Consider the following 17,466-nt stretch of genomic DNA (forward strand, 5'->3'; position numbering starts at 1 on the left):
ACCGGGGTCTTATAAATGCAGGAATTGCTGGCAAGTACTGGCTGTTTCCTATACACAATCTCACGTGTCCTTCAAATGTTTAGCTATGGTATATTTTCAGACCTCAAAGAACTTGTAGCTGTAAGAAGTTTTCAACATCTGACAACAATCTCCATGTATTTTTCTTTCGTCTCGCAATGATGTATTTACGTTTTTTGGCACGGGAAAACTCCTAGCTGCAGCGATTTCTGGCAAATGCTGGCTGTGTCCCATATTTGACAACTGTCTACTGTATTCTTCATTAGTATGGCAGTGTTTTGTTTTTAGTTTTAGTGCTGGTTGTTTCCTATATGTGACAACAATCTACCATATCCTTTCCACGTCCCGGCTGTGAGCGAAGGCTGAATCTGCCAGAAACAACCAGTACAGCACATTCCAAACATTTAGCGTCTCGCCTTCCACAAAAGCTGTCAAACTGTCAGCAAACGTTGGCAAAGCTCCAGCCCAGTTGAAGAAACATCCAAGCCCCCGCGCCATTCCGCAGACTGCAGCTAATATTTATGGATTTGTGCCGGGAGAGAGTATGAAGTCACTCGGGGACTACGCTTTCGCAGGAACATTTGGAAAAATCCAAGAGGGTACGCAGGGGTTATAAAGGCGGAGGGGGGCCGTTAACGGGACATTGCAACTTGGGCTGGCCAGCTAAATATGCGCAATATTAGTCAAGGGTCCGCCGCGCACACGTTTTGAATTAGCGCGTCTTTGCAGCAGGAAGCGCCGAGACCACCGGGAGGAAAAGTGAGGGCGAGGCGGGGGAGTGGTCAGACAATCATACCTTGGCTGGGTCGAAATCAGTGATGGGGAAACCACATGGACTGAAAAAAAAAAAAGTTTATTATACAAACCCTAATAATTCTTGTCAAATATTCAATATATGTTTTCTCCTAAAACATTGGGTAAATAAGGAAAGCAATTCTAGGGGGGGAAAAATGGAATAAAACAAAACATTTTTGAAATTAAAAATTGGGGTGGGGGGGGGGGGGTAATTCCTTGGCAATGATGGGCAACTACAGCCCGTGACCACTGTCTAAATGGCTCCTTGACTTTTCAAAAATCAAAAAAAAAATCTAAAAAACTGACAAATATTCAATGTTTTTTTTTTTTTAAACGGGGAAAGAAATTCCGTTTATTATAATTTTTTATTTATAAAATAATAATAATAATAATAATAATAAGGGGGGAACCCTTTTGACCTTGATTTTTTTTTATGAACCCAAATTATTCAAAAAAATATTCAATAAACGTTTTCCACGTTGCTAAATGGGGAGAAAAATCACAGAAAATTTTGGGAAAAGAAGCCAAAATATATATTTTTTAAATTATTAAATTTTTTAGATTTTACATTGGAATATCACTATCTACCACTAGATGGCAGACATGACTATACTACAGAAAGAGTAGGCCTAATTACTTTTTGCGGATTTAAAACGATATTCAAGAATGGACAAAAGTGAGTTACTGACTTAATGCTGGTTTGCTGTTCCGCAGTTTTGTGCCATCATTGAATAGTCTTCGGATCTTTTAAACAGTCATTGAGAAATGTATGAACACATACATTACATATATTGTCCATTTTGGTCATACATCTGGTGAGGAAGTGTGTGGTCTAAAGTGGCCCCCCAGTAGCACTGATGATAAATTGCCCCCCCCCACAAACATGTAAGTTGCCCATCCCTGGTCTAAATGCTGTGCTAGAGGAAGAGGGTGTCAGGCCTTGGATGGCAGGATGTCCTGTTTGGATGGAAACCCCACCGAGCGAGAAAAAAAAGAAAACAAAAAATCGTGACTCCAAAGATTTGATCAAATCCAGTGAGGGGGAAAAAAGTGTTATGGTAGGACCCAAACGCGGTGATGTTGTTACTCACAGCGAGCACACTCGTATTGAGCCTCCCTGCAATGCAAACAACATTTTTGTCCATTTTGGGCCACTGTACATTCCCTTGTGTCCATACAAAATGGAGATGTGTCTGCATGTAACAAAGCTAATGTCAACACCTCTCAAGAAAAAACAGAGAAAAGTCCATTTTTGGACCTCAGAGTACTGGTTGTGTCCTATATGAGACAACAATCTCCCTTAAAAATATTCAAGCTTTGCTAAGTTTGACAACATCTTCCTCTACAGCGCATGTGGGAAAATATTTTACGATGAGGATTTTTGGACTTCGGAGACCATGTGGCTGCAGCAATTTCTGGCAAGTTTTGTCTGTGTCCTACACGTGACAACAATCTCCCGTATCTTAATGTGTCTGACCTGTGGGTAAAAGTTTTATGATTACAGATGAAGGAATTTCTGGTCAGTCCTGGTTATGTCTTGCATCGTCAGACCTCTGAGGCCTTGTTGTTATAGTCATTTTTGGCAAGTGCTGGTTTTGCCCTACATGACGTGACGGCAATCTCCTATATTCTTCGTTTTTCTGGACTGTGGAGTAGTGTCAAATATTATTATTTTGGGCACAACTGAGAATAAGCGGTCCGAATAATGGATGGGTTTGATGAGACCGCATGCTGCAGGGATTTCTGGGAAATAGTAGTTGCGTCCTGCATGTAACAACAATCTCCTGCATTCTTTATACATCAGACTATGGTATTTTTACAACTGCAGTAGCTTTTTGCAAATACCGATTGTGTACTTTGAGTGACAACAGTGAACTTTTTATTTTCCTTTTACTTAATGATGATGACAACTTTTTTTTTTTTTTTTTACTAAATAAAAGTTCAACAATCACCCATAAAATATCCAAGCCTTGCTAAATTTGACCACCAATCGTCCGCTAAAGCATGCGGGAAAATGTTTTACGATGAAGATTTTTAGAACTTTGGAGACAAATGTAGCAGCAGCAATTTCTGACTGTGTCTTACAAGTGACAACAGTCTCCTATTATTATTATTTTTTTTTTAAATAAGTATGATCACAACAACTTCTTCTAAATCAAAATAAATGTTGCTGATGTTTATGCACCCCAGACTTTAAACCCTTATTGATGGCAAATTGTTGGAAACCTGACTACAGGAATTTCTGGCAAGTAGTGGCTATTTTCTACACATGACAAACATCTCCCGATTTTCTTTCCTTTTTTGAATATTCATACTACTATTGAAGAAAAGTTGCTATGTTTATGCTTGAGCATACATTGACTGCCAATCATTGAAATTGAAATGTGTGACTTTGTCCACTTTGTATTTCCAAAATTAGACAAAATGTCTTGGCCAAATCTCAAGTAGCGTTTGAGAGGCCCCATTGATTTGCCAGGCAGCCTCCCCTCCCCTCCCCGCCCCGCTCCGAGGTCAGCGTCGTCGCCCTTTACCCAAATCTGTCTGACGCAGATCCGCTTCCTGTCCGAGCGAGATTGGTATTGTTCGCGGCGAGCCGGCGCGGCCATCTCGCAGCGCAGCCGTTTCCTGTTTCCTGTGGAGGAGGAAGCGGCGCTGAGGATAACCCCGCCCCCCCTCTGCCGATGCGCCTTTGGATTTCAAAGAACGAAAGCTGCCGCATTCCCCGCACTGATTTTGCATCCGACTGTAGTCGACCAAGCGGCACGCCTTGGACCTCAGGACTTAGTATACGTTTTTTGGTACAGGGTAGAATCCCCCCCCCCCCATGAATTCCCTCTAATTAGCCTAATACTTAACTACTTGAGAAAAAAATGCTCCATCAATACCATCCCCACAAGTGTGTGTTTTTGTGTGTGTCGGATAGTTTCACATTTTTCATTCCAGTTTCGACTTTGTTTTGACTTTTCAAATTCAGTTAGTTCGAGCAGGTTTGTTCGTTTTTATGATTATTTTTTTGTCTTCCCCCAAAATATTTTTTTTAGTTTCGTTTTTTTCTTTAGTTTTTTACATTTAAAAAAAATGCAGGCTACTGGTTAAGCGCAAATTGACAAAAAAGGTCAAGATGTTATAAGTATATATTATATATGTATATTAGGGGTGTGCATCTTGCATGTAATAGAATTCTCGATACAAGGATGCAACCATGTTAAAATGCAACAATTTGTTTCGATTCGATACGGTATGGCTGTAGCTTTTGACTTTTTGTTTGCCGTATCAATAAAGACGATTCGATACTTATCGACACATGGGTTTGATACGATTCAAGGATGAGGCGATTTTAAAATGCAATGATTCGATTCGGGTTTGTTAAATCAATCAAAATCCATTTTTCCGAATCGAGTCAATATACACGTGATGCGCCAAAAAAGGAGTTGACCTGGGATTAGATGAATAACCAGTTCCATGATTTCCTTTGGGGATTCCCATCTAAATTGGGTGGTCCGTGTTATGAGGTAAAACCCTCGTTTGTACGGCCCTGCTCATTCAATCCGCATTAAGGGAGCGCGTCATAAAAGCAATAAGAGAACTAACCCCCCCAAAAAGTGCTTCCAAATCACTTTTCGTCTTAAGATGGGAGCGTGTTTTTGCACCAGTCGACTTTTCTTTCTTTTCTTTTTTTTTTTCCATTCTTTATCAGGACCCAACAGTGACAGGAAGTCCGCTTTGGGGATTGTCCGTGCAGTTCCTGCCTAAGTTGCAACAGGAAGCGCGGCATAAAACCAAGTGGAAAAACGCCCAGAGATCATTTTGGAGCACAGAGAAGGACCGCCACCGGGACCACCGGGACCAGCGTGACCAGCGCCACAGAACACACGGACGGCTCCATGATGGCGGAGGCAGACGCTGGGCCGCAGGGCCGTAGCTCGAAGGGGACAACGAGGGCCTCCACCCACGCGCTAAATGGCCTGCACATGCACAGGTAAACAATAACAGAAGTGTATTTTGAAAACGTTGTGTTTCAAAGATTGTAGTTACGACAACATTTAGTCGTAGTAGTAGTTGTAGTAAAAATAAATAACAAGCTAATTCCGTGATTTGCTTTTATTTTAACGGCGCACAATAATTTCACATGTAATTTAATACTTATTTTGTATTTTATGCTATCTGTTTAAAATCAAATGTACTTAAACAAAATAATTTAAAAAAATCTTTTGAGATTTTTACATTTTTATTCAATCACTATTTTGAAAATAATCATTTTAAATTGATATTATATTAAATAATGTACACAATTTTTGTTTAAAATTATTACCCCACCAAATAAAATACTCTTTTAAAAACGTGATGAAAATGAATCAAATAAAAAATTATACTAAACAGAAAACCAGAAAACAGACTAATTGCAAAAGTGTGACAATGATGTATATTTTTAAATGTCATAAAAATGAGTAATTATAATTATTTCTATACTACAGTATGTATAGATCATTAGAGTTGTAAAAAGTCATTAAAAAAGTATTTCTATGTGCAATTTACATTTTTAATAAATACCATTACTTTTTCTTTTTTTTATGTAAAAACTTGTACATTTTACTTAAAAGTAACTATTTCTTAGCATAACCACAGCAAATCCATAAATACTCCTAAACAAAAACAACACACACAAACTACAGTATGACAGCATTACTTTTTCTTGTTTTGTTTTGACTTCATTCATCATCAAAGAAAGACAAAAGGGAGTGTAGACGAGATGACGTCACTGAGTAGTGAGAGCTGGGGTCCATCGGGGGAGTAGAGGGGGGGTCGTAAGTGGGGGGGAGGTGCTCCCATCACCCCCCATGCGCACCGTGAGTGTGACAGTCCGTACTGACCAGCCACACACACACACACACACACATACACAATCACCGGATTGATTATTACTATGATTGGGATTATAACGAGTGGATTTGACTTGGAATATTAACCGGAACCGAGTTTGTTGGACTTTTTTGGGGGGGGGGTTCTGTTTTTTGGACTTTTCCCACAGCAAAGGTGACTGTCCTGTGCACGTTTCTTTCCGTTTTGTGTGCGTGTGTGCGCGTGTAGTGCGTGCTCGCTCGGTCGCTTCGTACGTGCACGCGAGTTGAACGTGAGCGCGCGCGTCGTCACTCGTGAGTACAAGAATCGCTGTTGTCGGGTAAGAGCTGGCGAAATGGCGTCCTCGTGTGGACACTTGCTGTCATGACAACCGTATGTCCGGTCATACGTCGTAAATAGAAACAAAACAGGATTAACAGATTTTTATTTTTTTATGTTTTACATTAACATTCATTCATTCATGCAAGTATGTAAAAATAGGCTGTATAAGTTTGAAAGCATTTTTTCCCCTTATTGATTATAAGCAAACTGAAAGTAAAATTATGTTTAGGCCAAAAACGGAAAATTCACACGTTTTTTTGTAAAGGAATAATAAACTAATAGTAATTAAATTAAAAAAAATTATGACAGAAAATTCACAAATAATCTTTTAGAAAACTTACATAAATAATAAATTATGAAGTAAATATTATTTAACTTTGTAAAATAATTTATGGAAAATTCACACATTGATGTTAAAAATATTACAAAAATAAAATACATGTGCAAATATAATTCAATGTAATTTACAAATCAACCTTTCAAATAATTATTTTAAAAATATGTTCTTATGTTCCCACACACAATGTGCTCTAAAAAAACAATAGTAAAAAAAAATAATAATAAACAAATACTTTTTATAAATGTTACTCAGAAAACCCACAAACGCTTAAATGCATCACCAAGAAAAGTTATTTAATGTAATTGTACTTGTAGTATGTGGACTCCATCTAGTGGTATGCGATATATTTTTTTACATTTTTACTTAAGGTACAGCTTTACAAATATTTTATTTAGAAATATTTTTGGTACATTATTATGATTTCCCCCCCACCCTATGCATAGTGCATAATGGTACAGGGTTACAGTAACATTAAAAATAACCTTTTTTTGGGTGAACATTTAGGCCTGTTATCCTAATGTTTTTTTTTTTTTTTTAAGGTAGTACTTAGTATCAAAAGTTTAGTGTGACATAATAAAATGAGTGCTCCTCTCAGGTGGTCCTCTGGTTGGCGGAGCACATTCCGGCCCACCCTGGTCCTCCCCTCCTCTTGGTCGCTCCAGCTGGCACGGCTCGGGAAGAGCGTGAGAGAAAGCTAGAGAGAGGGGGAACGTCGTGGGAAAGGAACATGATCCAAACGACGTTCCTCGCCGCCCTCCTCGTCCTCCACGCCGCACCTACGCCCTCGTCCTACGCTCACTACCACCACGGGTAAATAAAAAAACGATTAAATAACGGTAAACACACTTCTTATTTAGCTTCTTTTTTCTTATCTTTTTTAAGCCACCTTGGTTTCAAATATGGGTAAAAGACAATCTACAGAGCAAATGGTGGAGGCCCATTAAAAATATACTTTTTGCATTACGGTGAAGACTTAAAAAACTTTATTTAAGTGTGTTGCCCTTCAAACTACGCAGATACAAAATGATCCTAACTACTCATGAAACCGGTTTATACGCTCATAATGGTAAGGACATGCTGTTTGTTAATGTGTGAACGCAAAATGGCTGCCTCATCCTGGCACTTGAGCTCACAGATCCCTCTGGTGTATTGCAACATCAGTCTCTAACGCTCAAGACACCTTGAATGACAAAGTACCCCCCCCCCCCCAAAAAATATATATAAATACACACACTCGTATGCCCAGACCCTCACACTAACCTGGGTCCAGCTCCTGATGTAACTCGCTAGGCCGACGCCCCTTAAAGGCCCACATCTAACCTGCTAACACTGCAGTAGAAATTAATTAGTTAATAAATACAAATAAATGTAAGACTAAATAAATACATAAATGAAATGGAGATAACGTTTTCTCTCTCACTCTTTTGCAAAGGAGGAGGGTGTGTGGCGCCCGGGACCACCAGCACCAGCAGCATCACCACGTCGTCGCGGCAACCGAGTCGTACGTCCTGCCGCTGCACAAGCCCTACATGACCGTGTGTCAGGGCCACCGTCTCTGCAGCACCTACAAGTGAGAAAAAAAAATAAAAAATATATATTTTAAAAATGTATACAGAAAACACAAATTCATATTTTAGAGAACATTTTATTAATTAGACTTGATTTTTTTAAAATATTTTAAAAAAAATACAAAAATGTAATGTTCAAAAATAGCTTATATATATATATATATATATATATATATATATATATATATATATATATATACAGTAAATACACAAATTACTGTTTTAAAAAAATCTATAAATTCTGAGTGAAGTTTAAAAAATGCACACTTTGTCGGATGTTTACTCAACAGCATGCACGCACGCACACACAAGTGGGCCAAAGTGGAATGTAGTGTAGTTATCAAGTATTTTGTGTAACTACGGGAAATGTGCGCCCACTGAGACCGCTCTGGTTGTTTATTTTGGTCGTCGTCCTCCTGGCTTGCTCGTTCCCACCAAGGCCAACCCCATTTTCAAAACTTTTTTTTTTTTAATCTCGCTGCACCATTCTAGTCAAATCCAAGCACTTACTTTTCATGCATTCATGAATTGTGTGTGCGCATTCCCGGTCATCCAAGTGAAAGGGCGGATGGAAGGCAGCTGGACGTCTTCTTCGTCTTTCCCCTTTGTTATATATTCTTCCTCCGCAGTCGTTTCTTCCTCCGCAGTCAAGCTTGTCCGACGTCTGCGGTAGGCTGATAAGCATATTATTTACACAAATTAATACACATCCTCAAAGTCATGATTTGACATCATCGTGCTATAAGCAAGGTGGAAAGGCCGGATACATGAAAGTGGCGACAGACAGAAATCTGCCGCAATGAAAAAAAAAAATCATCCATCTGCCTAAGTTTACATAAATCGGACAAAATCTCTAGGACAAGTTTGTCTATGACTGACCCTTTGAAATGATCTAAAATGACAGTAAAATGGCCTCTTTCATCCAAAAGTGGCCAACTTCCCACGTGTTATGTGGTATGGCTTTTTGAGACTTTTCACAAATCTCGTATGTCATTTAAATTTGGTAGCCATCAGACAAAAATCTCTAGGAAAGATTTCTCGAAAATCGCATTAAATTGATGTAAACTGGCCCCTTTCAACCAAAATGGCCGGCTTCCTGTGTGTTCTGGGGCATGGCTTCTCGAGACTTTTTTTGTGGCTCTACTCATGATAATTATTGCTATTAAATTTCATATTGCTAAGTGAGAATGGGCATGCCTTCGAGTTAGCTTATAAAGTGTCATTTTTTGGGGGGGGGGCGAGTCTTCAAATTTTGCCACGATGCTCCAAAGACACACAAAAACATTTGACAGTATAGAGTTGTCTATGCGTGTAGTTTAATATCATTTAAATTTGGTGGCCAGTGGACAAAATTTCTAAGACAGTTTTAATGACTCTCAAAAATGGCCAAAAAGGCTGGAAAATGACTTATTCGACACAAAATGACCCGCCTTTCAGTGTTTTTTGGTTCATGGCTTCTTGAGACTTTTTTTTGTGGCTCTACTCATGATAGGTTTTGCTATTAATTTCATGTTGCTAAGCGAAAGTAGCTCTAACCCATTGGAGCTGGCTTCGTAAAGGAGTTTGGTGTTTAACGTTAGCGTTTTTTGTCTCCACAGAACGGTGTACACGGTGGCATACCGCCAGGTGAGCAGAGTAGCGTCTTTCTCCAACTTCTACCCCAAATGTTGTCCGGGATGGCGACGCTTCCACTCACTCAATTGTAACCAAGGTAACCCTTTTCAGGACACGTTGAAAGCGATGCTAAGCTATATGCTAAGCTATATGCTAACTGCCTAAGGGTTTAAAAGGCAATATCCTAGCTATCCATTTTAAGATTGTACTAGCATGCCAAATTGTAGCACTAGTAGGGGGGAAAAAAATACTAAAACGACACACTAGTGCGCCGTAGTCATTCTTAATCTTTTTCTTTTTTCTTACCAGATGTGGACGAGTGCGTGGAGCAGCATCCATGCGCTCATCAGTGCGTCAACACGGTCGGTAGTTTCCGATGCTCGTGCCGCGACGGTTTCGTCCTGGCCGGGGACGCTCGCTCCTGCCACCATCTTGGAGCGCCCGCCTCCACTCCGGCGCCACCATCAGGTGAGCGAAGGAAACGCACACGCAAACTTGTTTTTCCACGTTGTCCGTGTTGTGCATTTTTGTGAAGACGAAGAAGACGAAGAAGACGAAGACGAGATCATAGCCAGCCTCGCGGCTCATTATTACTTTTGGTACGCGCTATGCCGCTCTCAACTCGTACCGTGAGTAATAATGCACTGCGACTGGCGCTCCCTGCAGCTCTCTCATAAGCATGAATTATGTTGTTTTCCCCCCTCCACATTATGCTCTGCCTCATCCTATATTTTATGTCTATAATTTTTTTTTAACTTTACACATCCAAAACGCTTTGCTTTGAATGGTGCAGCAGCTTCTAATGTATTTGCTTGGAAATGCAAAAAATACCAAAATAAACAGTTGTGTAAAAGTAAGGTATGCTAAGACGTTAGCTGGACGTTAGGTCACAACAGTGCTTCGAGTTGAAAAAGTTTGGGAAATTAGGCTTTAAAAGGTTTAAAATATTTTTTTTGTGCTAAGAAATTCTAAGCTAGGTTAGGCTAGGTTGCGGCAGCGTGATATTTTGGTGGCAGGTGCGTAATGAGACAGTAAAAAAATGGCCACTGGTGTGTGTGCTAAGCTATGCTAAGCTATTTTATGATATTTGATAGGGAACACAGATTTTGGGCTAAATCAGGTTAGAACTTAAAACGGTTGCAAAACTACTACGGCAATTTAAAAAGGATGTTCTGGGCTATGTTAAGCTCGGCTAGTAAGCTGCAGCAGTGCCCTGATCTGAAAACATTTGCAAGGTCAGCAGACAGCAACATTCCGCCGTTGGAGGAGTTCTTCGTTGGCCCGGTTGGCCGACACCTGCGCTTTTGGTTCCAACTGCATCTCGTCTGAGTGTGCGGCGTTCCCCCTCTGTCAGTAACGGAGCACATCTGGGAGAGATTGAACAGATCTATTTTTAGTAACCTCTACTTTCCCGCCGTTCCCATATACAAACCCCCCCTTTCGTTCCTCCCTTTTGTTCTACATTCTTGTCAGCCTCCCTGCAACTCAATTAATTTGTGTTGACGGTCCAGCATTCCCGGGAACTATATTTCAAATGTTTTTCTGGGTTAGCCATGCTAAGCTAAACTGGGCTAAGTTGGTATCAACAGATGCCATCCCAACCACTACCTGCTAATGTTTCGCTTCCTCCCGACTGCAGCTGGAACGTCAGGAATCATTCCCGGGAACGTGACGGAAGAAGTGCAGAACTTGAGGGACAGAATGGAGCTTCTAGAGAAAGTATGTACACACACACACACAGATTTCCATATTTGTCTCTTCTTCCCGCATCGTAATTATTTTTCGGATTTCCATACAGAAGCTGCAGGTGGCGCTGGCGCCCTACAGCAACGTTTTCCCAGAGGACGGCACTTCGGAGAACAGCGCCACCTTGCTGTCGCACTCATTCCGACAGCTGGACCGCATCGACTCCTTAAGCGAGCAGATCGGATTCTTAGAGGAGCGTTTGGGAACCTGTAAGTCAAGCAAAAGTCCAGGAAATCTGGGAACATTTTGACAGGAATGGGAATAAACACTTTGGCCTGTACGTGTAGCATGATAAATAAAAAAGGAAAAAAAAAGACAATTTGAAAACATTCCAGTGGAATCTGGATCTTAGCCCAGTAAAAAGATCAGGGAAAAAAATGTTGCTAATTTTCTCTTATCAAAATATTTGTTTGTAGAAAATCTGTTTTTGTTCTATACTTTAAAAAAAAATGCTAAGCTATGCTAGGCTAAGTAAGCCTCAAGCTGAAAAAAAAACAAAAAGTTCCGGATGGTAAACTGTTGCTTTCAAAGGTTTCATGTTTGGTAAAAATCTGTTTTGCTGCTAAGCTACATTAGACTAAGTTCACAATTAAATGTGTTAGCTCACATATGCAGCATACTAATATAATCTTGCGCTTTATACCTTGTAAAAACATATTTTCCCCACCCTCTAGGCTCCTGCCAGGAAAACTAGCCTGAACCAAATCTGAAACAACATGGGCGACACACGCACACAGTGAGATCGTACTCGAGCGCAGTCGTCGCACAAATCAGCAAGTGGACGTTTCCCCACAAGTTCGCTTCCAAGTCTTCAAATAACTTTGATGTTTTGTAACTAAACTAATGCGTCTGATGTCCTTTGCTTTCAAATATTTAGTCTGTTTCAAAAACTCAGATTATGTTTTGGTGTTTTAATTTAAACAACTGTTAACATTGTGTTTTTGATGTTTCTAGCAGTAATTGGAAAACCATGTCAAGGTTAGATTGTCTTTCACAAGAAGAACCACGTCTTCCAAAATCAGTTTTGGATGCGTTCAAACATGTCGTTGATGTTTCAAACAGTCTTTGATCTCAAACTTTTACATTGTCTTTGAAGTTAGAGCTTGACGTTTCAAATCTCCAGACGTGTGCCTTTGATGTTGCATGGCATCGTGTCTTGGATGTTTAAACGCATTTAAAGAAAACTGTTTCAAACGCAACATTGGCTTTAATGTTAAAATCACATCATGGTGTCTTTGATGTTTCAAATAACTAGCCTAGATCTTTTATGTATTTTTCAATAACTATTAAATGTCTGACATTTTTAAACAGTAGCTGCAACGTCTTGTTTCAAACCATCTAACAGACGTCTTTGATGTGTTGCGTAACAACCAATATATGTCTGATGTTTCATATATCAAACATGAACCCAAATAGACACCAGAGCAGCTGTGTCCTCACACAAGGACGGACTTAACTTGTTTTTTCCTTTCACATTTTATTTAAAAATACAACCATTTTTTTTCTCACTACGTTTGTTTTTGTAGCCCTTTTGTAATAAAAACATCAGTGAACGAAAATGTGATGTGTGCTCAATGACTCAGTGATTGAACAGTGTGCAAACCTCCTTAGGAGGAACTTAAGGGAGCAAGCCAAAAATAATGAAAAATAAAAGGAAATAAATTTATTGAAATCTTTTGCAAGGCATTCACATTTATCCCATTTTTTAGTAAATCAAATGAAAAACACGACATCGTCAATATTAGCCAGAATACTGCGAAGGGGGCGGGGCTTAGTGACCACGCACATGCACGCGCACACAAACACACACACACACACTGAAGGGTATTACTTATATCCCGTCTTTAATAGCTTTGGTAAAAATTATTTAAAAATAAAAAGAATAAATAAAGCCAATTTTTTAGAAAATGAATTTTTTTTTTATCTCAATTGTCCTTAACATGCTGAATTGAAGGGTTTGAGGTCACACAAAAAAATAACAGCAAACTTTTAGCCATTAACTGCACTGCACTTTAGCATAAATGTGATCACTTATATAATATGCATGACAGTTCGACCAATTGGATGGTTAGATGGTCAAAATAAGGGCTGATGCGTTATAAAATGGATTAAAAACACCCCGTTCAGGGATTTCTTTCCCCCCGTTCTACTGGACATTCAAAACGCGAATACTGTTATTGTCAAAACTAGACGATAATAAATACATTGAAGTCAAAAGTTGTTGTTTTTAATCAAAAGTTTAAAAAAATCAAGAAAATATTTTAAATCCTCTTGTAATCAAAACCAAAATACACGCATTTTTTTTTTCCGTGAATAGCCATTTTTTTCAATGGCAACACGAGAGTAGTCGTAATGTTATGAAAATAGTAGCAATGTTTTTCAATAAAGTCAAACTTTTTCAAAGCAAAAAATTAATCAGTTTTTTTCCTCCCAAGAAATAAATCAACACAATTTGTGTTGTAATAACGAGACACCGCGAGAATAAAATCTCGTGAGACCAAAATCACATATTAAGCGGTGGAGGAAAGAAGCCAAACAATTGGATTAATAAGTACTTCATATTGGGGTTAATATTCCTACGACCTTTTAATGCAACGCTAACTATGGCGTACGTGTACACGCATGTGTGCGCGTGTAGAGCGGACGTGAATGAAGCGAATGCAGGCGAGCGTCACTCGTCAAACCAGCTATATATTGAACATTGAATCAATAGACGCGCGCTAGCTCGGACGCTAGCTCAGCGCGCAATGACGTCAGCTCACTTTCATAACGCACACAAAAAAACAAAAACAAGACGTTAAGATGCAGTTAGTAGTTTGCACATTTATCCCGATAGACGAGAGGGATACATTCACAAAATACGAGTTAAGGCCGACATTTGTTAAAACGTTAAATAAAGCAACGCTACGGGGTTTAGTCGCTAAGCTAAAACATGTTATGTTGAATTCATGATGCTGATTAAAAAGGACGCAAACGTTTGCCTGCGCTACTTTTCATCAATGTGACAACAAAGAAACGAGACAAGGCAGCTGGCCTTAGTTAAATGATCATAAAAGAGCAAAAGGTCAAGAAAATAAAATTAAATCAAGTTTGTTTGTTTTTCAAGAAGAAAATGCAGTATGTAAAAAATGCTGCAATATGATCATCCCCCAACTTTTCGCGGTTAAGCGTTCCTCAGGGTTTCACTTTAAGGAGAAAAAAATATTTATATTTGTAAGAAAAAACAACTCCCCCCCCCTCTTTAATTAAGGGTTTAAGTCATATCTTTGGAGAATGAAGTCAAGACTATGGACATAATATCATAAAATGAAGAGAATAAAGGCTTTACGCCATCAGGCCAATCAGCGATCGAGTTTGAAAAAAGAAAAACAATAACTGATCACCGAATGGATCAGAAGATGAAATAAAATATCTATAAAAAAAACCTTTTATATTTACTGCCGCCATAGGACTGGCCCGGCGGCCCAAAAATAGCGAAAACCCGCGTCGAAGTGACGTCAATTGAAATGCATGGAAAATAACTTCCAAAAAATAATAATGATAAACATTAAATATAACACAGTAATGTCTTATTTTGTGGAACTGCTCAACGACGTCATTGATCAGGGAAATTAAGACATTTCGGCCGATCACAGATTTTGCATAACATGCCAAATATCGTCTGATCCCGCCAATCAGTTGACAATTGTTGCAATAAAGAACCACTTAAAAAAAAAAAGTTTTTTTAGAATGTTACATTTTGAGAAAAAAAAGAAGTTGTAATACGTTGAAAAGATTGTACTTGTGTATAAGTAAAAATGAGAATGACAAAGTTGCAAAAGTAAAAAAAATAATCTTATGGGAATATTTTCTCCAAAGAAAAAAGTGAAACTTTTTTGACCAAAAAGTCGTAATGAAAATACATCTTGTAATATTAAGTACCCAGCAAAAAAAAAATAAAAAAATTATCTAATGAAAGAAATTAAGTATTTTTTCATGGTGGCTGAGATCAGCGCGTTTTTTTTTATTTCACTCACTCAGATGGGATCCTTCAAACTTGAAAGTCTGCAAAACAAATGATTTTACCTCCGCTTTCTGTCACACCAGATCAACTCAGTGGCAAGTGGTCCTCCATCACATCCCAAAATAGCCAACGAAACCAAAAGGCAACATGAGATGACTAGAAAAACAAAACAAAACAAAACAAAACAACTGCATCCAAAGCGAAGAACGCGCAAGGGCATGCACGAAAAACAACGCGCATCCGTACAGCTGGACTCGCCGTCCGTCACTCCGCTCGCAGACACCGCGAGGGTCGGGACTGTGCGGACCGGCACCAGGACCGGGACCGGCCGCCTGGCCAGAGAGTTGCGGGAGATTGTGTGTGTGGAGGGGAGGCTGAGGTCGACACAATGGCGTGCGGGCGATACGGCGCTCAGTGCCTGATGGGCCCGTTGCTGCACGGCAAGCCGGAGATGTCCAGGAAGGCCGAGCGCATCACCTCGAAGGATTTGTCGGCGAGGGACGCCACGTCCTCGGACGCCATGCCCTTGGTCTCGATCTTCGGGAGGATCTTCAACCGGATGGTCCCTGCGGCACAGGTGGCAAAAGTATTCGCACCCGGTACTTACGTTTAAAAAAAAAAAGACTGTAAAGCCGCCAGCATCGCTTACCCGATTTGAACTGCTTCTCTTTCCGTAGGTAGAAGTTACCGTAGGAGGAGAACACCACCGGTATAATGGGCGCCTGCAGACGGATGGGAGGTCAAAGTACACATCACGACATATGACCAATCCAAGGGAGATTGTTGTCACATGTCGAACACTTGCCAGAAATTTCCCTGCTAAATTCTACCAATTGGGGAGATTGATGTTGCGTGGAGGACGGGCATTATTTGCCAGAAATCATCCTACTCTCCTGGGAAGATTGCTGTTCTTTGTAGGATAATCTTGCCATAAATCCCTCTGCGAAATTTAATCTAAACATCTCCCTACTCAGGGGGGGGGGGGGGGGCACGCTATAGCCTACATATACAAAGAATACTGGGGAGATAGTTGTCACTTGGAGGACACAGCCAGTTCTTGCCAGAAATCCAACCAATTTTCCATCTGCCTCTTGGGGGCAGTGTGGTGCCGAGCATCGATGGTGTACAGAATTTGTGCCTTTGCGTCGTGTTATCTCACTTGTGGGTATTGTGTTTCCCACGGCATTTGTGTGTGAATATTCATTATTTGAAGGAAAAAAACACTCATGAAGTCGATGCATTTGAATGTGATCCTCCCTTCGCTCTTCGATTCAGCATTAGGCTAGCAATGTTTTAAAAACAAAACCTATTTTGTATTTAAATAAGACATTGGATGTCATTCTTATCGTCGAGTGTTTAGTTTTACAGCTAAGCCCAACTGGGATGTCATTAAACAGCTTAAAGGACGCTTAGGGACAACAGAAAAAAACAGAATAACATACGCTAACACACTTGCTAGTTGCTAATGATACACAAGCAAAATGATGCATTCAGGTTACTTTCACCGCGTCGGAAACTTCGGCTTTCTTTTACTACAATGTTTTTAGGGGAAAATAATTGGCCATTTGGCCCAACTGGCCGATTGCTTTGGCAGATGTTTGAAGGGCCGATTATTATTGGCGACCGATTAATCGGTTGGGCCCTAAAATGATGATATGGGGAAAAAGGTGGGGATGCCATCTTTGATAAGCAGTGTGAAAAGTGGTCTTTGGTTCAATGTCAAACGGTAACAGGATTACAGAAATGAGCGTCACCATGGTAACAAGGGCCATAGATGGCCATCTCGCCAGTGCCGTGCGGTTTGATTTAAAAGCCGATTTCCTGGACCATAACCAAGCAGAGATGCTACAAACATTCATTCATCCATTTTCCATGCTGCTTGTTCTGATTTGGGTCGCAGTGTACACCCCGGATTGGTCGCCAGTCATTCGCAGGGCACATTTATAAATTCACACCTGCGGACAATTTAGTCGTGCAAAACCTAAGAAGCCATTTTAGAATGTGTGAAGGAAGCCAGATTGACATGAAGAAAATGGTCATTTCAGATACAAACCCGGATCTTAAACTGTGAGACAAACGTGTTATCCACTCGACCCCCCCCCCGCGCTACCCGACTCGACAACCATCTCAAGCTATTTCGGTCTTTGCTCAGTGACAGAGCAAACATCTCCCGGGGGCTGCCCCGCTTCACTCGATCTGGC

General features: G+C 40.1%; 2 protein-coding genes and 1 long non-coding RNA gene across 4 annotated transcripts in view; 1 reads left to right on the plus strand and 2 right to left on the minus strand.

Moving 5' to 3' along the window:
- Positions 1-4,453: 4,453 nt before the first annotated feature.
- Positions 4,454-12,827, plus strand: egfl7 (EGF-like-domain, multiple 7). 2 transcript variants are annotated; one of them, XM_086096578.1, is made up of 8 exons: positions 4,454-4,792; positions 6,930-7,144; positions 7,767-7,904; positions 9,501-9,613; positions 9,826-9,984; positions 11,156-11,235; positions 11,315-11,471; positions 11,937-12,827. In XM_086096578.1, exons 2-8 carry the CDS (start codon positions 7,062-7,064, stop codon positions 11,954-11,956), a joined length of 750 nt encoding a protein of 249 aa, XP_085952704.1. In that variant the 5' UTR covers positions 4,454-4,792; positions 6,930-7,061; the 3' UTR covers positions 11,957-12,827. The 2 variants fall into 2 exon arrangements, with proteins under 2 accessions (XP_085952704.1, XP_085952705.1); XM_086096579.1 differs by lacking the exon at positions 4,454-4,792 and adding an exon at positions 5,709-5,847.
- On the minus strand, positions 5,982-10,248 carry LOC147161529 (uncharacterized). Its single transcript, XR_015097244.1, has 5 exons — positions 9,823-10,248; positions 8,413-8,576; positions 7,755-7,898; positions 7,595-7,663; positions 5,982-7,132 (listed from the first exon to the last, which is right to left on the minus strand). It is a non-coding gene; the product is annotated as an uncharacterized LOC147161529 (long non-coding RNA).
- An 83-nt stretch (positions 12,828-12,910) lies between the features above and the next one.
- agpat2 (1-acylglycerol-3-phosphate O-acyltransferase 2 (lysophosphatidic acid acyltransferase, beta)) overlaps positions 12,911-17,466 on the minus strand; it is a 13,349-nt gene continuing 8,793 nt past the window's right edge. Inside the window, exons 5-6 of the mRNA XM_086096577.1 lie at positions 15,915-15,987; positions 12,911-15,831 (exon numbers count right to left, since the gene is read on the minus strand). Of these exons, the coding sequence (XP_085952703.1) occupies positions 15,677-15,831; positions 15,915-15,987 (228 nt within the window). The 3' untranslated portion in view covers positions 12,911-15,676. The remainder of the gene's footprint in view (positions 15,832-15,914; positions 15,988-17,466) is intronic.

The sequence above is a fragment of the Leptonotus elevatus genome, chromosome 15 (genome assembly GCF_054856555.1).
Source record: "Leptonotus elevatus isolate MCC_2025b chromosome 15, RoL_Lele_1.0, whole genome shotgun sequence".
Classification (NCBI taxonomy): Eukaryota; Metazoa; Chordata; class Actinopteri; order Syngnathiformes; family Syngnathidae; genus Leptonotus; species Leptonotus elevatus.